General features: G+C 30.8%; 1 protein-coding gene across 1 annotated transcript in view; it reads right to left on the reverse strand.

The window, feature by feature from the left end:
* Positions 1-986: 986 nt before the first annotated feature.
* Dop2R (dopamine D2-like receptor) overlaps positions 987-21,615 on the reverse strand; it is a 69,588-nt gene continuing 48,959 nt past the window's right edge. The window contains exons 5-9 of the mRNA XM_065509428.1: positions 17,093-17,394; positions 16,395-16,619; positions 11,165-11,299; positions 10,388-10,488; positions 987-1,247 (exon numbers count right to left, since the gene is read on the reverse strand). Coding sequence (XP_065365500.1) covers positions 1,036-1,247; positions 10,388-10,488; positions 11,165-11,299; positions 16,395-16,619; positions 17,093-17,394 — 975 coding nt within the window. The 3' untranslated portion in view covers positions 987-1,035. The remainder of the gene's footprint in view (positions 1,248-10,387; positions 10,489-11,164; positions 11,300-16,394; positions 16,620-17,092; positions 17,395-21,615) is intronic.

The raw sequence follows: 21,615 nt of genomic DNA on the forward strand, positions 1-21,615 counted from the left end.
GAAAACTAACTAAACACTTTAAAGCATACTGTAAGGGGTTATCATAGTAAACTTAATAATTGTATTTGAAATTGTTTGCCGAAATGTTTCCTTTGATAACAACTGCAATGAAATTAAAATAAAAATATTCTATTCCCCTATTTCAGGCCTTGATAGAAACTAAACTCAACTCTCTCATTGAATGAAAGTTGAAATGAAAAAAATATCTACATAAAAACAGTTTAGTTTCTTATTGTAAGACTCGTATATATTTGATTTAAATACATAAATAACTTGAATGCAAAATTAAAAATTAGGGGACTTATAGATTTATTTAGTCTACTTTGTAGGTTCTTCATTTCTTTCCAGAAAAGCCCAACCCCTTAAGTATGCTTAAACATAAACTTTAAGAAAATGCTAAAATATGTTTAATGAATTTATTTTATAAATATTGTACTTGTATACAAATTCATAGTTTCTATGCTGTATTGATTATATTTTTAGATTTCTTTTCGCTATTTATGATGTTTATAAAAAAGTTAATAATTTTTTTTTTTTTTAAAGATTTTGAATGTAATTATTATTTTGTTTGAACATTAGAGTTTGGCACAATTACCATAATTTTCTTTTTATTTTGTTAGTTTTTTTTTCTTTTGTTTTTCATATATTATTTAACGGACTATAAAATTGCATTCAATTCTGAATTTGAATGCAATCATCATTTAGTATAATTTTATTTTATTTTATTTGATTTCTTTTTACAAATTACATACATTTATACGAGTAAGTATATTGTACATTTTGCATGTCTTTAGACCATATTTTCTAATAGAAATAGAAAATAAGAACCAAAAAGTTGCACAGCAAAGTAAGAGCAGACTGAATTTATAAATATTTGAATGAAATAAAAAAATGTACCTTAAAAATATGCCATGATTTGATATCGATTTGTTGTAGCAATTGTAGTACTAGTGGTATTTGTAGAAAAGGTAAAATATCGTTTTTTTGTTGCGGCTTGTTCGTTCTGTATGCTGATGACATCCGTTGGAATGTTAATCACCCTATATGCATGATTTTCTTAAAAGCCTTACGAAACTCCGGATTGAAGATGGTGTAAATGACGGGATTCACAAAACTATTGATGTAGCCCAGCCAGGTGGTGAATATGAAGGCTGTTACGCCGGGACTACAATCTTTGTCGAATTTTGAACACATTGCATCCATGATGTTGCAGGAGAAGAATGGCAGCCAACAGAAGAGAAAAACACCTTTTAAGGAGAGAGAGAAAAAAATTGTTATCACAAGAGTAAATAATTGTATAATTTAGTTATACTGGTTTTAGAGTGAGAGCATTACTAATAAAATGTAAATTAGGGTGGAACTTATTTTGCAATTTTTAGATTTTCTATGCTCCTAAAATTGTTGTTTACAGGCAGCAGATTTAATATGAAGTTTACAGTTTTGGTTAAAATTTGCAATATTTTCCAAAAAATTAAATTAATTAAATGAAACACAAATAAGTATCATAAAGCAAGAAATCACGCGAACTAATTCCATGGTGAGCAGTCAATAAATGGTCGTAGCTTCCATACAAGGCCCTCTTCCGAAAATAAATGAGCAAAAATCTCATAAAAATTTTGCTTTCCAAATAAAATTCAACACAAATAAGTTTTATATAGAAATAATCACACAACCATATATCCCATATAAGCCCCATTTCCGGAAATAAATTATTGAACTTTTTAAAGAAAAAAATCTTTCTGTACGGAATTATATGCTTGAGCTTGACCGATTGTACTTTTTTACAGGTTTTGACTACCGCTTGATACTTTAGTATATGGAGGATTTAATGTTAAGTGTACCAACTTTTGAAATCGATGTCTTCCGGCAAGGTTAGTCCTACTGGACAGTAATTCAGACACAAACAAAAGTCAAAAATTATTACAAAACATTTATTTTGATAGATATCCCAATCGCATCCCACTCAGCAAGAAAAAAGCTCTTAATGGAAAAGACTTTCTTTTGAGCAAAAAAAAAAATTAAAAAAGGGTAAAATTTTGAAAAAAAATGCAACAAAGGTTTTGATTTTGCAACACAAATCAAAAATTTAATATCTTGAGTTACAAAACATTGTATTTTGATATAAATCCCACTCGCATTACACTAAGCAACCAAAAGGCTCTTTAAGGAAAAGACCTAAGTTTTCTTTTGAGAAAAAAAGTCCATATTTGAAAAAAACCTCAAACATTTTGGTTTTTGTTACAATTTTCGTTACAATAACAAAACTCATGTAAAATTTATACATAAAGCACATACAATTATCTGAATAGGAGCGAATTCACTTAATCGTGTATAAATTCGAAAAGGATCCTTCGATTTTTATGACGGATATCTCATTTTGTTCCTATTACATGTGGCTTTGCGATAAAGCTATAAATCTGAACAATTTCTGTCCTTTTCGATTTTTCATAATTTTTTTAAAACAAAAAATAGCTATTTTCACTTAAAAAATATATTTTTTGCTTCAATTTGTTATTATAACTCAGAAATTACTGAGCCGATTAAAACGTAATATATATGTATGTGAAAATTTGTACATAGCATGGGGAAAACATTTTCAAAATGCAATCATTCAAAAGAAGAACATTAACTAGTTAATTTTATATATATATAAAAAAAAAAATTAGTGAAAAGAAGCGAATTCACTTAATTGTGAATAAAAACAAACGATCGATTTCTAGGATCGATATATAATTTTGTTGATATTACATGTAACTTTCGACAAAGCAATAAACCTGAACAATTTCTGCTATTTTCACGTAAAAAATATAATTTTTGCTTCAATTTGTTATTATGACTCCGAAACTACTGAGCCGATTAAAACGTAATATATAAACAGATTGAAGGTTATATAAATTTGAACTTTTCTAAGTTTACTTTAATAATATCGGACTAACCCTTTTAGAGTTATCATAAATTATGTGGAAAAACATCTAAAAAAATTTTAGAAAAAACTTCTCCATAGAATTTAAAATTTGTATCATATTTGTACTACTGGAACCACAATACATCAAAATTGTGTAGTGGTTTAAAAAGCCTCTCAATTTTTTTCTATTTTGTTGCCCTGTGTTATAGATCAATTTAATCGAAAAAAATTGTCTGGCTTTTGGTTTAATTTTGTGATAAAAAATTCCTGGGAATGAAACGATTTTTTAATTTCCTCCCGGGAAAGAAAAAAGTCCTGGAACCCTATTAGATAGTCATGATGCATTAAATCTATATAATGGTTAGTCAAGCCATTTTTTTCTGTTGACCTGTGTAATTAATATTACAAAATAAAATTAAATTAGACTTTTGCATATTCATAGCTATTAACCATTCCTGACTGCTAAAAAATATTAATTTTAAAGCAATGTATACTTTATTGGCTATTGTATGTTTTTTTTTTTTAAATTTCCTTTCAATGTCGGTTAACCGGTTTTTTCGAAGTCGGTTAACCGAAAAACTGGTTTTATAAAAAGTCTGGCCCAGAATATCAAGAGCGTCCGATTCTACAATATTTACACCATCCATAAATACAGATGCCCTATTCGCACAACACCTTTCAGAAATTGTCAGAAGGTCCCGATTAAGGGAATCATTCATGTTTTTCCTCATTGCCAAAATCTCTCACAGGCTTCGACTGTAACTTAATGAATATGAATGACAAACGTTGCTGTCATCTGCTAAATAATAGATATGGTTGATAGTTTGGCGTAGAAGGTCGTTTAGAAAAATAAGGAATAGAGTAGGAGAATAAATAAGTAAAAGATATTTGAAATTTTTGAATTCCTTGCTCTATCACTTGCATGATTTTAAATAGCTTGAAAACAATTACCTTAAAGTTAAGTCTTACAAAAAGAAAATACTTTTGCTAATCTACTTAAACGTTTATCGTTATCGTTTCCAGTTTAATTGAGTTGAAAAATTATGCAAACACCAACAATAACTTTTCTGTAGAAACTTTCGCACATCATGACCAATATCCACAGTTTTCATAAATAGAAACATACTTAAGAACAATGTCGACCGACTTTAAAACTGTTTCTTTAATCTATCCCATTAGCATATTTTCAAACATTAAAGGTAAAAATAGCCTGCAGGACAACAAAAAATACCAGCCAGCTAATGTGTCCTGAATTTCAATTTTAAATATGCACAAAGATCCTATTTTCGCTTCAAATAAATTCCATTTTCTGCCACTTAAGCATCATCGTCATGGCAACAGAAGTTGAAGCATCCTGTTTAATCTATTTGAAAGTTGACAAAACAACAACAACAACAACAACAAAAATAAGAAAATAATAACAATAAATAAATAAAACAATTAATAATTTATATTGTCATCCCGTAATGGTGTTACCGTCAAGTGTCAACATGCAATAAAGACTTTTCATTTCGTTTCACTTCAATTTTCTATTTCTTGACATTTCACTCCACCCCACTTTCATTCATTCATTTTGTCCATTTCACTTTACATTTGTTGTTACATTTCAACTTCAACTTTAATTTCCTTTTGGCAAAAAAATTTACTCATTTCTTTGTAGGAGACACGATTTCTTTGTTATGCGCTTGTATGGGTGTTTAACGAAGGCGTTTTTAAAATTAATTTGATCAGTAACCAAACATCCAAGATTTCGAACAACATTTTATTTGAGGAGCCGCAGAACAATAGTTCTTATCTACGGATACATCTAACTGACATAAGACCACATTAAATGTTAGGGATGTTTGATATAAAACCACTTTTATATCGGAAAAGAACCTTTTGTTAAAGAATAAAAAAGTACGTTTTGTTAAAAAAGTAAGTTAATTTAGCTTTCTTCAGATATGGGCCTATGACATATTAAGAGACAATCGTCATAAAATATCGTGCTTTGATAACTATGTATTTCATATTTAGTTTGGTTTAAATTCGTCTTAATAACGATATTTACAAGAGTTTTATGGTAGTTGTAGTTATTCTCGGAAGTGGATATTATATGGAAGCTATGGGAAATTATGGACTGATCGTCACAAAATCCAGTAGTATGATTTTTTAATACTGAAGTGTGTAAAATTTTGGTCCGATATCGATATTTTTAAGACACTTATCTAGGATAATGTCTTTTTCGGCACCCAAACATAGCAGAGTTTAGTGATTTCTTTTTACAATGAACTTATTTTTGCTGAATTTTGTATGGCTACTGATATTCTATAGGCATTTATGTACTAAAGAGACATATTTCGGAAAGTAATTTGTGTGATTTCTGGGAGAAGTCATGAACTGATTTTGATCTAATTCAGCTTATACAGCTGATCCTTCTACCATAAAAACTATGTGTGCAGCATTTCATGGTATTATCAAATGTTGGTCCACTTGACTGATTTTCCAGTTTTTATAAGTTTGTCATTCCGTTTGAAATTTCCACAATATAATTTTCCGACCCTATAAAGTATATATATGTCTGTCCTGTCCTGCCTGTCTGTTGAAATCAAATTTCCGAAGCCCCAAAATAACTTACATACACGATTCATACATCAATATCTCCGGAATTCTTCCGGCTTGGTCGCTATTTAAAATAGAGAAAATCTGTCCACAAATGGCTGAGATATAAGGAAAAAACCAGGACAACCACGATTTTTGACCTACTGAGTCATTAATACAGACAATATGGATATCTAATGATAGATATATCATAGACCTTTGCAACGACGTATATAAGACCATAGTAAGTTGGACCTACAATGAGTCAAAATCGGAAAAAATATTTTTTAATCAAAATTTGTTCCACCAAAATTTTTTTTTCGCAAATACACTGTTCAACAGCATAGCGACGCAGAATAGCGACGCTATAATTCTGAAAGGGCATGTTGAGTAGATCATTTTTGTAGAATAAACTTATATTCCAGCTGGTCTGATTTTTTTTTTTACAGTTGGTCAAAGTTTTAATTTTTTGATCGAAGGTAGCTTTATACTAACTGAAAAAAATGTTGTAAGATAATATCTGAGAGAATTCTTATTATCAGAGTTATATTGTGGAATTTTATGGGAAAGATCTTGAACTCCTATCTCCTCTCTTTAGGGGTTAATTTGACCTTTTTTTTCGAGAAAAAAAGTCCTTTTAAAAAGGACATTTAAGGAATAAAATATTTTATGAAAATTTTTGTCGGAAAATTTCAGTGGGGGTCACCAAAGATACAAAGTCGTAAATAAAGCTTTTACGCTTAATTAGCAAAAATACACGGGTCTCACATTTTTTAAAAAAATCCAAGTAGGATCTGAATTAGCTGAAATTTAAAATATAAATAGTCCTTAAGGAAATCTGCAAACTATGTAAGTTATCTCTTTCAGTCAAGAGATATTTAGGTTTATTTATTTTTTTAATTCTGCGGGAGTACAGAGGTTCGAATATTTTTTTTTAAATATCATCTATATTTGCGAAAAAATTTTGAATACAATAAAAACAACTTTCTAACAGATATCTTGTCCCTATAAAAAGTTACACGCATCCAAATTTGGAACATGAACAAAATGGCCATATTTTTCACGTTTTTTCCAAAACACATTTTGCATGGAATGTATAAAAAAATCTTAAAATTTTTCAAAAGGGAGCAAGGTTTGTGGAGCTCCTGATGAATAAATGTAAGCTTTTTGTATGAGTAGTTGGTATTGGTGAAAACTTTAGGGCTTGAGGCTTTACCTTAGAAACTAAAAAAATTATAATATAGGGATTTTTCATGAACAAAAATACAAAATTTGAAATTATGTATAATTTTAACAGTTAATGATATTACAACTTCCTTTAATCAATGGCATTATAATTTTCTACGCCTTTTATTTTCAAATACCAAAATTCCTAAAACGGGGAAAATGTGTTCCATAAACTGAGCATTTTTAAAATCATCATTTATTTATTGTATCTTCATTATTTAATGAACTAACAATAAGTGGTTCAAATCGTATATCTAATAATTATTATTTAATTAGTCCAACCAGTGCCGGACGAAAAAATTTTGTATTCATGGTTGTTTTGGTTAAATTGGAATTCTTCCTTCTAGATTAGGTCTGCTGTGTCCCTCCTTCTTAATCGAGTGTGGCCACGGTTATCTAATATGTTGCGGGCCAGCGGGTTTGGGTGAACTTCAAGTTTTTTTAAAATATTTTTGTACGTTTTTCGAGATTTCAGTTTTTACAATGGGCACGTTTAGATCTTTGTGTATATTCGCGTTTTTGATATACCAGGGGGCAACTGTGATCATTCTTAGAAACTTGTTTTGGCGTCTTTGGATTTTTTCTTCATTTGACGCTGAGGCCGTGCCCCATAACTGTATGCCATAACACCATATCGGTTTTATGATCATGTTATAAAGTAGAAGTTTACAATCTAAACTAAGCGTAGAGTTTCTGCCAATAAGCCAATTAATTTGAATTGATTTCAATTTCATTTGAGTCAACTTTGCATCTATATGACTTTTCCATGTAAGGCGACGATCGAGATGTATTCCGAGGTATTTCACTTCCGATTGTTGAATTATTGTTTGGTTATTGATATGAATAAGGGGGCATGATTCTCTACGCAATGTAAATGTAATGTGTGTACATTTTTGCTCGTTGACTTTAATTTTGCATTGTTTTAACCATTTTTCTAATTCAAATATGTGGTTTTGTAAGTAACGAGACGCTTGTTGAGGGTTTTCATGAATGCTTAGAATAGCAGTATCATCAGCAAATGTTGATGTATGAGTGCGATTGTTAGTTGGCATATCAGATGAATACATCAAATATAAAAAAGGTCCCAGGATACTGCCTTGGGGGACTCCAGCTTCAATGGGTTGTGCAGTACTTAAAAAGTTTCCCTCTTTAACCTTAAAAGTTCGACCAGTTAAATAGCTTTCCAACAGCTTATGTGTGTTTGCGGGGAAATTTTCACTCAGTTTGTATATTAATCCAGCATGCCATACCTTATCAAACGCTTGAGAGATGTCGATGAAGAGTGCGGAACAGTACTTCTTTTCTTCAAACGCTTTTCTCACCATATTTACAAGTCTATGGGTTTGTTCGATAGTACAGTGTTTTCTTCTAAGAGTAGCTCCATAAGCATCTTGTTGCTGATCTTGTCCATACCAGGCGCTTTCTTGGGATTTAAATCAACAATAGCATTTTCGATATCTCGAATCTCAAAACGAATCGAATCTCATGTTGGAGCAGCCGTACCCCGCTGCTCCAACATGGGGTGCAATAGGTGGCAACTCAATTGCCTCGTTTGATGTGTTCGGTGTAAATACTTTTTTTAAATGATTAACAAACAGATTACCTTTTTCTTTATTATAAAATAACTTTGAACGTATTTAAATAAGATTAGTCCTATACTAACGTGGAGCTTATTTGAGGATTAGTGCTTTGTCTTTGTAGATTTTTTTACTCAAATGTAAAATTTATTTTTTAAATTGACAAAGTTTGGATAAATCTGGGGGCGTTTAAATTCGTTTAGGTGAGCCAAGTTTTACTTTATACGCTTTTGCATTAGGTTCTCTTTTCGGATTATATTCATATTTTATATTGTCCCGAAGAACATTTTTGTTTACAAAAGAAAAAATATAGGGACTTTTTGGGAAAAAACTTAAAAAATTCGGCCATTTTGACATGTTGCTACATTTGATGCATGTAAGTTTTTATAGGTACGAGATAAATGTTATTAACTTGTCTTCATTTTATTCAAAATTTTATAGCAAAGATAATTGATATTTAAAAAAAATTTAACCGTCCGTAGGCTCGCCATAGCTAAGAAACCAAAAAAAGACCGAGCATAATTAAAAAATAAATAAAACTAAATATCTCTTGAATTAAAAGAGATGTTATGTGTATGTTTTTTGTAGATCTCCTTAAGGACTTTTATATTTTAAATTTCAGCTCATTCGAATCATTCTTGGATTTTTGACGATTTTTTTAAAAAGTGTGGGACCCGAGATGGCTAATTAAGAGTAAAGCGCTATGTTTACAACTTTTCTATCATTGGTGACCCCCACTGAAATTTTCTCGAAAAAATTTTCGTAGAATATTTTAATCCTTAGATGTCCTTTTTGAAAGGACTTTTTTTGATTTTCTCGAAAAAGGGTCATATTGACCCCTAAAGAAAGGAGATAGAGGGTTAAGACCTTCCACAAAAATTATCCCTATAAAATTCCACAATTCAACTCTGACAATAAGAATTCTCTCAGATATGAACTTAAAACATTTTCTTCAGTTTGTATAATGTTACCTTCAAACTAAAATTAAAACTTTGACCCTCTGTTAAAAAAAATTCAGACCAGGTGGACTATAAGTTTATTCTACAAAAATGATCTCTCAACATGCCCTTTCAGAATTATAAGGTCGCTATTCTGTTCCAAACAAAAAGTCTGAATTTGTTGGACAGTGATATTAAAAAAATTTAAAAAAAAAAACAAAAAATTAATTTTTAAAATTAAAAAAAACTATTCGAAAATTTTTTTTTCCAAAAAATTAAAAAAACATCTTTGGAAAATAAATTTTGTTTACCTAAAAATATTTAAAATTTTTATTTTGAAGTAAAATTTGGTGAAGGGTATATAAGATTCGGCGCAGCCGAATATAGTTCTCTTACTTGTTAATACCAATCTTTTCGGGAAGATTGTATCCTCCTACGTCCTTTATTCGAGACCCTATCGTGCCTTTAACAGACAGATGGACGGAAATAGCTAGATCGACGTAGAATTGTATAAGGACCCAGAATACGTATAAATTTTAGTTGTACTACCAATATTGCGATGACAAAATTATTAATGCAAAAGTTTCCCATAGCTCTAGATGATCTACTAAAATTCTACATATGAAAACTTTAAAATATTGTTACGAAACTGCATTATCAAATCGAATTTAACGGTTTGGAATATTTATTAGGTTTATCAACATTTCCATTGCTATAAACTTCTGTTTATCCACAATGTTGATAACACATTAACATTGAAGCATTAACATTAACATCTAGAAATAGAACGTTCTAGTTCTGTCCGTGAAGATAATTCATGCAGCTGCTGGAAGGTGGCGCTGTACACAAATAATGGCAGCGGTTGCATTCGGTTTAGCTTATCATAGACGCTGTTAGAATTAAAATCAACTGTATTACCAGTGTATTCTTGGACCTTTAAAGGAAATAAACAACCCTTTTCAAAAGGTAAAAACGTAACAATATGTAGTTAGTCATACAAAAACACTCTTCATTAAATTAATTTCATGTATTTTCATTAATTAGACATTTAAAAATTAACAAAATTGATCATATATCCCTCGTACTCGCACACAAGCGTAATGTTGCAAATACGAGTAAATACTCGTACATACATAAACAAGTATTGTCATTAAACTTACCCAAAACAATAGCTAGAGTTTTTGTTGCTTTTCTTTCCTTTTTGGCTGACGTTTTTTCACGTTTCTTTTTTGATGCTTTATGTACCTTGTATATCGTAAATCTGCTTTATTAATTTTTTGTAGATGTGTTTTTTTGTTGTTGTCGTCGTTGTTGTAGTTTGAATACCCAAGACCAAGTCATTCACAAGGAGATGTCAGGAATGCGGAAAATTATGTTGAAGAAGGCGGCAGCGTATTTAATGTCAAAGCCAAACAGATTATTTTACCAAAACAAAACATGGATGAAAAAAATAGACAGAAAAAGAAACCAGAAAGAAACACACAAAACAGATGAAAATTAGACAAACAAAAATTGAAAATACTAAACAACACAAAAAAAGTTTAATCATTTAAAAATAGAACAAACTTTTTTGTTGTGGTTTGTTTGTTTTCTTGAGAGGAGGGATGGGGGGAAAGAAATGTTACAAGAGAGATGATGATGACATGCGGTTAAGATGGATTTGTGTAAAACCATATACCCACTGACATTACCATTGCCGCTCTACTACACAAACCCCTACCACCCTAATTATCATCGTCATCATCATCTCCTGCCTTCTTAACCCTCGTCAGTGGCACTAAACCACCAGGTATGTAACTTGGCGTATACGTAACGATAGTTACTTAGTTACACACACATTTATTATAATAATTTTTTTCATTTCATTCGGATTTTATTTTATTTTTTTTTGAAAAGAATTTCAGTTTCATTTTCTTGTTTTCTGTTTTCTATTTTACCTGGATGCCTGAGTATTTTTCTTATCCTTGCGAGAGGATGTTTTCGATGTTGTTGATAGGGTGGAGTCGTTGCGTGCCAGCGTCATGGCTTCCTGTACACCGTACCGCATAAAAGATAACGGTTTCATGGCAGCACTGTAAAAATAACAACAATAACGAGAGAATAAAACAAAATTCATTAAATACTCAGGCAGCAAAATTCAACTAAAAACACGTTGATTATTCACATAAAAATAAAAACTCATAATAAAATGAAATAAAGCAAAATACCCCCGTACCCGTACGTAGGTACGTACATTCGTACACCTACTAAAAGTCGTTACATTTTCTGTTTGGTTTAAAGTTAATACGAAATAATTGTTGTGGTAAGCAAATTTAATTACGCGAAATAAGTAAAATACTACGGATGCTGCTACCATCCTTCTACCCTTACCACTGCTACTGTGCTACATTAAATAAGAAATTAACTGGAAGCATTCTTATCAGTCTGCAACTTGATAAGATTTCAAATTATTATTATTTGCTAAATCTACACGACTTAAGTATATTTGCGTTGCTATAAGGGAGAGTATTAACTCTAACTCTCTCCTTTTCTTTTTTTTAACAGATTATCGGATGTTTCTTAGTGAGATGAAAGAAATTCTATAGGTATCTTTAAAATACAATAGGAATTGACAGATTAACGTATAAGCAGAAAATTTATTTGTGGTGATGTTTGTTGACAGAAGTCAAAATTCAACAATGTTAATTATTCTGCTAATAGATGTGTGATGTGATGATAACACTACAGAATAGTGTAGCAGTTCTAAATGGTTCTAAATCAGAGATAACCAAAGCTAAAACTGTATTTGTGTTGGTGAGCGAAGGAGAGCTCCACTGAAAGAAAAATTTAGTGAACTAAATAAAAGATGTCAATATTTTTAAATAAATATTTAAATTGTGTAAAATATTTTTTTTTGCTATAAAAATATTAATACACCCGCTTAGCATGTTCATTCGTCCCTGTCTCAGTGACTAATAAATCAATGACAATAAGCTAAACGTATTGTTAGCTTGAACAATTGTGCTATGAAATGGGCATCTCTGTTCTAAATGAAAATAAGGGATATAATGTCTCTATACACGCAGAGAAAAAAATATAGTTGGGCATGGTTACTGTAACCATTTCAATATTGTTACAAGTTTTTTAACAATATTATAGTCACAGTAACCATTTATATGATTGTGGTAACCATAATATGGTTAATTTACGATTCACATGGTTGTATCAACCTTATATATGGTTACAGTAAACAAATATATGTTTGTGACAACCATTCATATGATGAAGGACTTATCATATTATGGTGCTCTCGGCTTAAGGCTTATCATAATCTGAGAACAACATATTATGATAAAATTATTCATCATAAATATGGTTGCCACAAACATATATTTGTTTACTGTAACCATATATATGGTTGATACAATAATGTGAATCGTAAATTAACCATATTATGGTTACCACAATCATGTAAATGGTTACTATGACTATAATATTGTTAAAAATCTTGTAACACTATATAAATGGTTACAGTAACCATGCCCAATTATATTTTTTCTCTGCGTGTATAAAATTAAAAACCGAAAAGGTTTTTTTTTAGAAAACCGGTTTATTCGCATAATCGCATTTTCTAGCTGAAGAAACCGATTAACCGGGTTTCTATTATATGCGGTATTATTTCAGTTTTTCTTTATTTTAACTAGAAAAAAATCGATTGTAAATAATGTGTATGCATTCGTACATTAACCGACATTGATACGATTTATTTTAGAAATTTCATAATGCATTTTTATATTGTCACCTAAAATGCTAAACAACGTACCATCAAAAAATTCGAAATTTATTTTATTATTGATTACGATTAACTACATATTACATATGGGCAATTCAATGTCATCGTACGTGACATTTGTATGCCTATGGAGTGGAATGGAATTTCAAAAAATAAGAAAATTTGAAAAATAATTTGGTCTTTATGTTCCAATCCGAGAGTACTTTATTTTAAAAAAATAATAAGAACTTTTGAAACACTGTTGTCCAAAGTATCGAACGAAATAAGGGTGGATCGCACGTGACATAAAACGGAAATAATTTTGATGTACATGTAGAAATATGCGATAATTTGTGAATCGTGCGAGGAGAAATATACATACAGTGCTGGCCATCAATTTAAGACAAATACTTGAATTTTTTTCATCAACTGAATTTTAAGTGCGATAGAGCCAAAATAAAAGGATCTCTAAGGGTATGAAATTTATTATCAATGTTTCTAGTTTCTGAAAAATGTTTGGAAAAATCGGTAAAACATATATGGACAAAGATATGTAGAAATACGTTGACCCACCTCAGCGAACATCCGCTGTTAATAGCATGATATGACCGAAACTAATGGAACTAAAAATACGAAATTTGGTCCGAATATTTTATAATAATAAAATTATAATGATATAAATGTGAGAAAATATGTTTATTTAAAAAAAAATTTTTTGTTCAAGTTGTAGAAAAATTGTATGTGTTCGTGGTGAATATGTATGAATTGACACAGTCGAATAAAACACACTTGTGTGTTAAAACAGTCCTCATGCATACATATTTGTGGAAATATTTGAAAAAATAATTAACAATCACGTAGAATTTAGCAAACAATTTTTGTCTTAAATTCCTGGCCACCACTGTATATTAGGATGGCCCTTAATAAACTAAACTTGGATTTTGGCCAGTCTTGTGAATATTGGTAAACAAAATTATCCTCAAAATTTTTTTTTTGTAAATCGGTTGGTGTTAAGTCGTGCCCAAGCCCTCTGAAGTTTTGAAATGCATTTACATGGAAAAACATTTTTTTTCAGGTTTTGTAAAAAATTCTACTAAAAAATTACTTTTGCAATTTAATTTAAAATAATAGAAATGTGTACCTACTTAACGTTCCAATGAGACATTAAAAACAGAAATTGGTTAAAAATTGTTTTTAAAATATTCCCAGGCCACTAGAACAAGAAATGTAGGAACTAAATTAACATATTTTGAGAAATATTAAAACTAAAAGCATATTTTTACTTAAAAAATATCCATATTTACTTGTATATGAGTTTTTGGCTTCGTAGGATACCGTTAACCTGTTCGCAGGTATTACCAAAAAAAATATTTTTTTAAAATTTTTAAAAATTTTGTTTTTATATTGAGAATGTAATAGAGAATAAAAATATGAAAATATCTCCTATAGTTTTCCGTACCTGCGATTTAAATTTAGCAATTTTCAAAAAAAAAAAAAAAAATATTTGGCCATATTTAAGCGATGAGCTCAATTTCCTTACTGTTATTAATTTTAAGTAGAACCTATTCAGAATATTATAGTCCAGATAATTCTAAATATACTCAAACCTTAAATCGTGAAGGTCAAAGGTAAAATTTTTCAATATTAGGAATTCCTAATTAAAATATAGCGAAAAATGTAAATTAAACCTTAATGGCACTTGGGGTTTAAATGTTCTAAACTTTTGAAATCATAAAAAAACTAGCCAATTACAATAGTGCTGATCAAAATTTGATTTTTAAAGGAAGCAAACATAAGAATATTGTAGTAGTAGTAAGTTAACCCATTTTAAAATTTTGATAAAATATTGTGTTTATACCTGATTTTTGCCCTAATAACGTAATTAATATTTCGTTTTTAATTTTTGAAGAATAAAATTGATTTTAACCCTTTTGTCTACTTTTGATTTATTAAATTTAAAAAATATCTTCAGTTTATTCACATTGATTGTATTTGCCATTAAGGGTTAATTTCCATTTTTGTGCTGTTATTATAAATACTAGACTTCATGTTATATTTCTCTTAAGTTCCATAAAAATCGGCCCAAAATATATAACATTTCGCTATCTTTCCTAAGAAATTCCTAATATTGAAAAATTTGACCTTCACGATTTAAGGTTTAAGGTTTTTTAACTTTTGTAAAACTTTCAGGGTATATTTAAAATTATCTGGACTATAATATTCTGAATAGGTTCTACTTAATATTAATAACACTAAGGAAATTGTGCTCATTCGCTTATATATGGCCAAATAATTAATTTTTCTCGAAAATTGAAAAATTTAAATCGCATGTACGGAAAAACTATAGGAGGTATTTACATAATTTTATCATATTTTTATTCCCTATTATATTCCCAATAAATCATTGATGAGATGACTGAAAATTTCTGAAATTTGTTTAACAAAATTTTTAAAAATTTGAAAATGTAGTTTTAAAACTGTTGCTAAAAAAAATATTTTTTTTTTTGGTCATACCTGCGAATAGGTTAACTGTATCCTACGAAGCCAAAAACTCATATACAAGTAAATATGGATGTATTTGAAGTAAAAATTAGATTTTATTTTAATATTTCTCAAAATATGTTAATTTTGTTCCTACATTTCTTATTCTAGTGAATATTTAATAACTTTAAATTTTTTTAACCAATTTCTGTTTTTTATGTCTCATTAGAACCACAATTACGAACACATTTCTATTATTTTAAATTAATAACAAAATTTTTACAAAAACTAAAAAAATTTGCAAATGCATCTCAAAACTTCAGCTTGTCTTTACCCCAACCGATTTACCTAAAATTTGTTCAGTATGTTTTTCTTACCAATGTTCACCAAACTGGAGAGGGGGTGAGACTGGCTAAAATCCAACTATAGTTTATTAAGAGCCACCCTAATATATATACACAAAACCTAAAAAAATACCAAATATATATTCGGTTTCAATAAACAAGTCAAAATCACGAGTCTTGTTTATTTCATACTACATGCTAATTGGGAGATTAGTTTTCACCAACATCTTAGCCTAAAACATACCAATTAAATTTAAAAATTAAATGTAGTCAGTTTAAACTATTAGTTATCTTGAAAAAAGTTTCAAGAGTTTTTGGTTTTTCAGTCGTGGTTGTCATTCTCGTGGAATTATCCATATGTTATGATGAAGTTAGCACTATTAAAAGTTTCTAATAAAATATTTCATTATTTTTGCTATCACTAAGATGTAGCTAAATTTAACTACACAAGTTTTTATGGTTAAATTTATAATTTCTAACATTATCACCTATAGTTATTACTACTTTCAACTTAAGTTTTATTGTTAATTTTATATAAAATGAAAAGAAAATGTTTTTAGCTAAAACAGTTTTTAATAGTCAATTGCATACCTTAAAGCATGTTCCCTTTTTGGCGAGACATCTCCCGTGTTACGCCTACTGCTAATGGCCGATCGTTGAAGGGTCCCACTAGCCACCGGACTGTCTGGAGGTGTTGAGTCTTCCGCGATTCCTGCAAGGACATCGTCAACGTTTGATGGTGCATAACCAGAATCATGATTACCATTTGAATCCGCTACCATTAGTTGGGGTTGGGATGTTATTTGGGCCACCACACTGCACCGCCAATACATGGGCCAAGGCAAAGAAAGAGTCATCATTAACATCAACACCGCATCGTCATTGAACAGCCAGAGCGAGTCATTCATTCAAACAAACAAGCAGTCATCATGACATCAAGGATAAATGTATAGAATTAAAGTGAAAATAAAAAAAACGAAAAGGAAGCGGAAACGGAAATACACGGAAAAATATAAATAAAAATTAAATATATATTTATTTCAATGTTGTTGTTGTTTACATACATATATTCCTATTTCTGTTTACACACAATAACAATTCAATAGGCAACGAAAAATAAAAAAAAAAACAGACATTCATCATCTGCACCAATTCAATGAATTGAATATTCGTGCAATAAAATATACACATACACTGACTCACGTGCATATACATTCACACAAATAGAAACGCACACAACTACCAAGTAGTATTTGCGCGTGTATTGAGTATTAATAAAAGCAACTTACTTTCCCGTCTCCTCCACAACGGTGGCAAGCATAAATTCGGTGGATTTGTCATTGACAATCACATGGCAATCGTCAATGTCAGGCGATATGGCATTTTCGTCCTCTTCTTCATTTGAACCTGAACCTGTATTCGTTGCCGGTTCATCGGGCATTATTCGCACACCACCCTGCCTACTGCTATCCAATGCAGTTTCCGCTAATCTTCGTGTTTGTGCAATATTTTCAATTACACTTCCGCCCGTCAGCTCAGAAATGTGAGGTTTTCGTGCAGCACGTTGTTTACGGGCACGACTACGCAAGGCCTAAAAACACAAAAATGTTCATTGACAAACAAAATGGAAAAAAAAACTTATTTCAAGAAAAACACACAAGTATTTTATTTGCCTGTATGTTACAGAATGTTCGAATGCCTGATTTCACAGAAACACTTCATGCCAAAAGATTACACATGTTCGTTCGTTCAAATGCAACCAAACCAAAAATAAATAACAACAAGTAAATATAATGTAAAATAAAACCGGAAAATAATCTTTTCTACACGCAGTCTGACATTCAGATTTAAATTTAAACGTTTCTACTTTATATACAAAAATATAAGAAGTGAAAAGGAAAGTGTATAAATTTTATATCTATTACAATTAAATTTTTGGAATATTACAGTTTCTGGACAATAATACTATACTATAATAATACTAATACTATTTCTTTATATGAATTTTAAATTCACCACATATATAGATCATACTGTGAAGATCTCCATGATGTCTTTTTCACCATTTTGACCTTTCATCAAACTGTCAAGATTATACCATTTGAAAACATTTGAATATCTAGATATATTCCAGGAGTCTTACTTATATAAACATACAGTGAGCCTCAAAAGTGAGTCAACCCAAAAATTATTTGACTTTTTTAAGATAATGAAAATCCTAAAATCAATTAAAATTTAAAGGTTTCGGTTTATTAGAGATTGGGTTGAATAATAGATGTCAATAGAAGAGATAGTTACTTGGAATAAGGTAGCTAAGCAGTTAATAACTTCGATTCGTTTAAGTCGCTGTATCCGGATGGAATTTCACCGGCAAAGTTACAGAACATACGGAAATCTTCTTACTCATATTAATATGAATGTTTTCTTTCGTGGTTGGAATTAAATTTGTCAGAAGGAAAAAAGATTTGAGTTTGATTGTAGTTTTTATTCGAGATTCCTAACGGATTTCAATATAAACAAGCCTCCTGGGTCTGATGGTATACCAGCACTGGTCTTGAAGCAGTGTTCTTCGACACTAGCTCGACCTTTTCAGCACTTTATACCGTGTCGGCAAATTTCCTGTATGTTGAAAGGTTGCTAATGTAACGCCAATTCCTAAAATGGAAGAGGGTAACAACCCAGTAAATTATCACCCAATAGCAATTTTTTGATATTGGGCTATAATTTGATAGATATTGATTTTGATGTCAGTAATAACTTCTCAAGTTCAAGATTAATTCAGGAGTACCGCAAGGTTCAGTTCTTTCTCCTACTGTTTTTTATCTTTCTAAGCGACCTTCTAAGTCAAACTGCCAACACTATCTATTCTTCTATTATAGACCACACCTGTCGGAGATTGTGGCAATGACGCAAAACATGAATTAATCCATTAATAGGGACCTTGTGACAATATTTGAATGGGGTTGTTCGAACTGAATTTACTTTAGTACACGCAATACTCAATGTTGTATATTAACACACGACAGATCATTTTGCTTCATCTGTTTTTATTGGTGGTGTAAATATAAAAGAATCAGATGCTCTTGTTGTTCTAGGCATGAGTATTCAGTGTGATGTCCGATGGACAAAACAAATTTGTAGAAGGAGTGTAGAAGGAAGCATTCAAGTGCCTTGGTTTTCTAAAACGGTGTAAGAAATACTTCACTCCATCTGATCTCCTTATTATTTACACCACTTATATCCGACCGAAAATGATATACAACTCTCATGTATGGGCCGGTGCTTCGAAGTCTATTTTAGAGCTATTCGACCATGTACAGGAGAGGACGAGACTGTTCTACTGATACTACAATGGAATGTGTTTTGCAGAAATTAGGGAATTCGTTCCCAAACTCGTACTTTTTTACGCAATACACGTTCTTCTTCGCAGGCGCATCCATTCGTGGTCGAATGGACAGCGGATCGAACAACGCATTATAGGGAACATTCGTTCTTTAGCTGTAGTGTATGTATGTCTTTCCTGTATATCCTCCCTATTTACCTAGTTCCAATACAATACAATGTATTGCATAAGTTGTGCTGGTCCAAGCAAAAAAACTACAGCCTCAAAGATACTCTTGGTGCGAATTTTGGGCCAACGGCATCATCATCATCGATCTCAGCCAATTTCAGCAGAACTGCGCTACGTACCGCACTATTTAACCTCGCTAGACTCGTTCTTGCAGGACTTTTTAAAATTGGAGGTCTATGAAAATAAGCCGTAATCGGCCAATATCCTAAAAGTCAACCTACCATAGAATATTGCTTAGATTCTGTCGGATCTACACTGCAGATTCTCTGAAGATTGGACCTCTGATATACGAAGGCGCAGCGGATATTATTTTCTATATATAATTTCATGCATGGGGCTTTCAATTAGAAAATGAATTGCGTTGATACTCACAAGCAGCTTATTTTATTCCCTTTCAAATTCGAAAACATACAAAGTAGAAATTAAACGTTAAAGTAATTTAGATATCGACTTTCAGAGTTTTATTGAAGGAATTTATGGCGAAAGATTTCTTGTTGAAATTTTTAGTTAAAATGACAAACTTCTTTATTTTACATAAAATAAGGGACTGGGAGTCAAATGGTATAATACAGATCAAGTTCATTTCACCGGGTACAAAAAAGTGCTTGCACTTAATGTTTATATTCATGGACACTGGAATATGTTAGGCTATATCGTTCCCAGACTAGTTTGGAAACTGATCGAGTATGTGAGGGATCGGAGAAACACATATTATTCACTACTGCACTTCCCAAAGTATCAAAAGCTCTGTTGCTCAAGTTAGAAATGGATGGCACCATACTGCTCTTGGCGTAGGAAGAACCTAGTGTGAGCATAATTTTAGGGATGGTAACTGTTTGGTATGGCCCACAGAGGGATGTCTTCATACATTTTAGTGCAAAAATTATAAGGAGTGGTCGTAGAGCATTAAAATTTGGCACCAATAATTATATGGACCAAATTAAGAAAAAAATTTAATTTTATCAAAATGGTCCACGCTCACTGCCCATACAATCCAAATCGACTTTTCCGCATATAATTTTTTCTATTCAAGCAAAAGTATAGAAATTTGGCACATACATTTTTCGGTTACGCCCACCGCCCACGAAAACCATACATATATAAAAATTTTTTTGATATTTCGTTTATTATTCGACAAAATATGTTAAGTTTTCATCCTGTTCCGAAAACTTCCGAGAACTATTTTTTTTATTGAAACAAGATACTCCCATCTTTCATTTTATTAACACAACAGCTTGAGGGAAAGTCCCACTTTCATTATTTTTTTCCATGGAAAATTAAAAATATAATAATTTTTAGAGGCTTTAGATATGGCCATATCTCCGTAACGGTTTATGATATCCCCATATTTTGTTTTTGTATTTATGGAGAAATGTTCGCTATTTTTCAAATATGTTAAAGGTAAATTGTATTATCAGGAAAATTATATACAGTGTAAGACAAAAATGTGTAAATGATGGTCATATATTTACACTTTGTGACACCATTTTTAAAGTGCAATGTTTATAAAGAAACGTTTTGTGTTTTTTTAAACAATATTTATTAAGGATATTTTAGGACTAAATAAATAAAATATTTCCTTAATTATACTCCAGTAATCTAAAAAAATAACTGCAACCCATTTACACACTTTTGGCGCAGATTACTAAAGTAACTTTTTTAGTACTTCGAATAACCTGCTTTCGCGTCAATGGCAGCCTGAATTCTGGAGGGCATACTCTCCACCAGTTTGCGACACTCTTCTTGCATTATAGATCCCTAGATATCATGGGAGCGCTCCTAGAGCTGAGTTGTGTTTCTAAATGCATTTTGATAATTATAAACGCGACGTTTTAGAATTCGCACCAAATTCTCAATCGGATTTAAATTCTGAGATTGTGGGAGTCAATCTAGCAATGTAATTTTGGCGGTTTTTAAAAAATTAAGCGTCTTTTTAGACTGATGTTTGTTGTCGTTATCTTGTAGTATCACAGTGTTTTCAATTTGTCCACGCCAATCATTCAGACTATCCACATCTGTTGTCTTGATAATGTCTATATACATTTCTGCATTCATATTACTACCAATTTTATGGAGTTTTCCTACACCTTTCGCAGAAAAACAACCACAAAATGGCAATATTCCACCACCATATTTCATAGTCGTCATAAAATCACGGTCTTTTAATGGCGCATTTCGTTTTGGTAGTCATATTTTGGTCCATCAGTTCTAAAATGGTTAATTTTCGATTCATCTGTACAG

This window comes from Calliphora vicina, chromosome 4 (genome assembly GCF_958450345.1).
Source record: "Calliphora vicina chromosome 4, idCalVici1.1, whole genome shotgun sequence".
In the NCBI taxonomy this organism is placed as follows: domain Eukaryota; kingdom Metazoa; phylum Arthropoda; class Insecta; order Diptera; family Calliphoridae; genus Calliphora; species Calliphora vicina.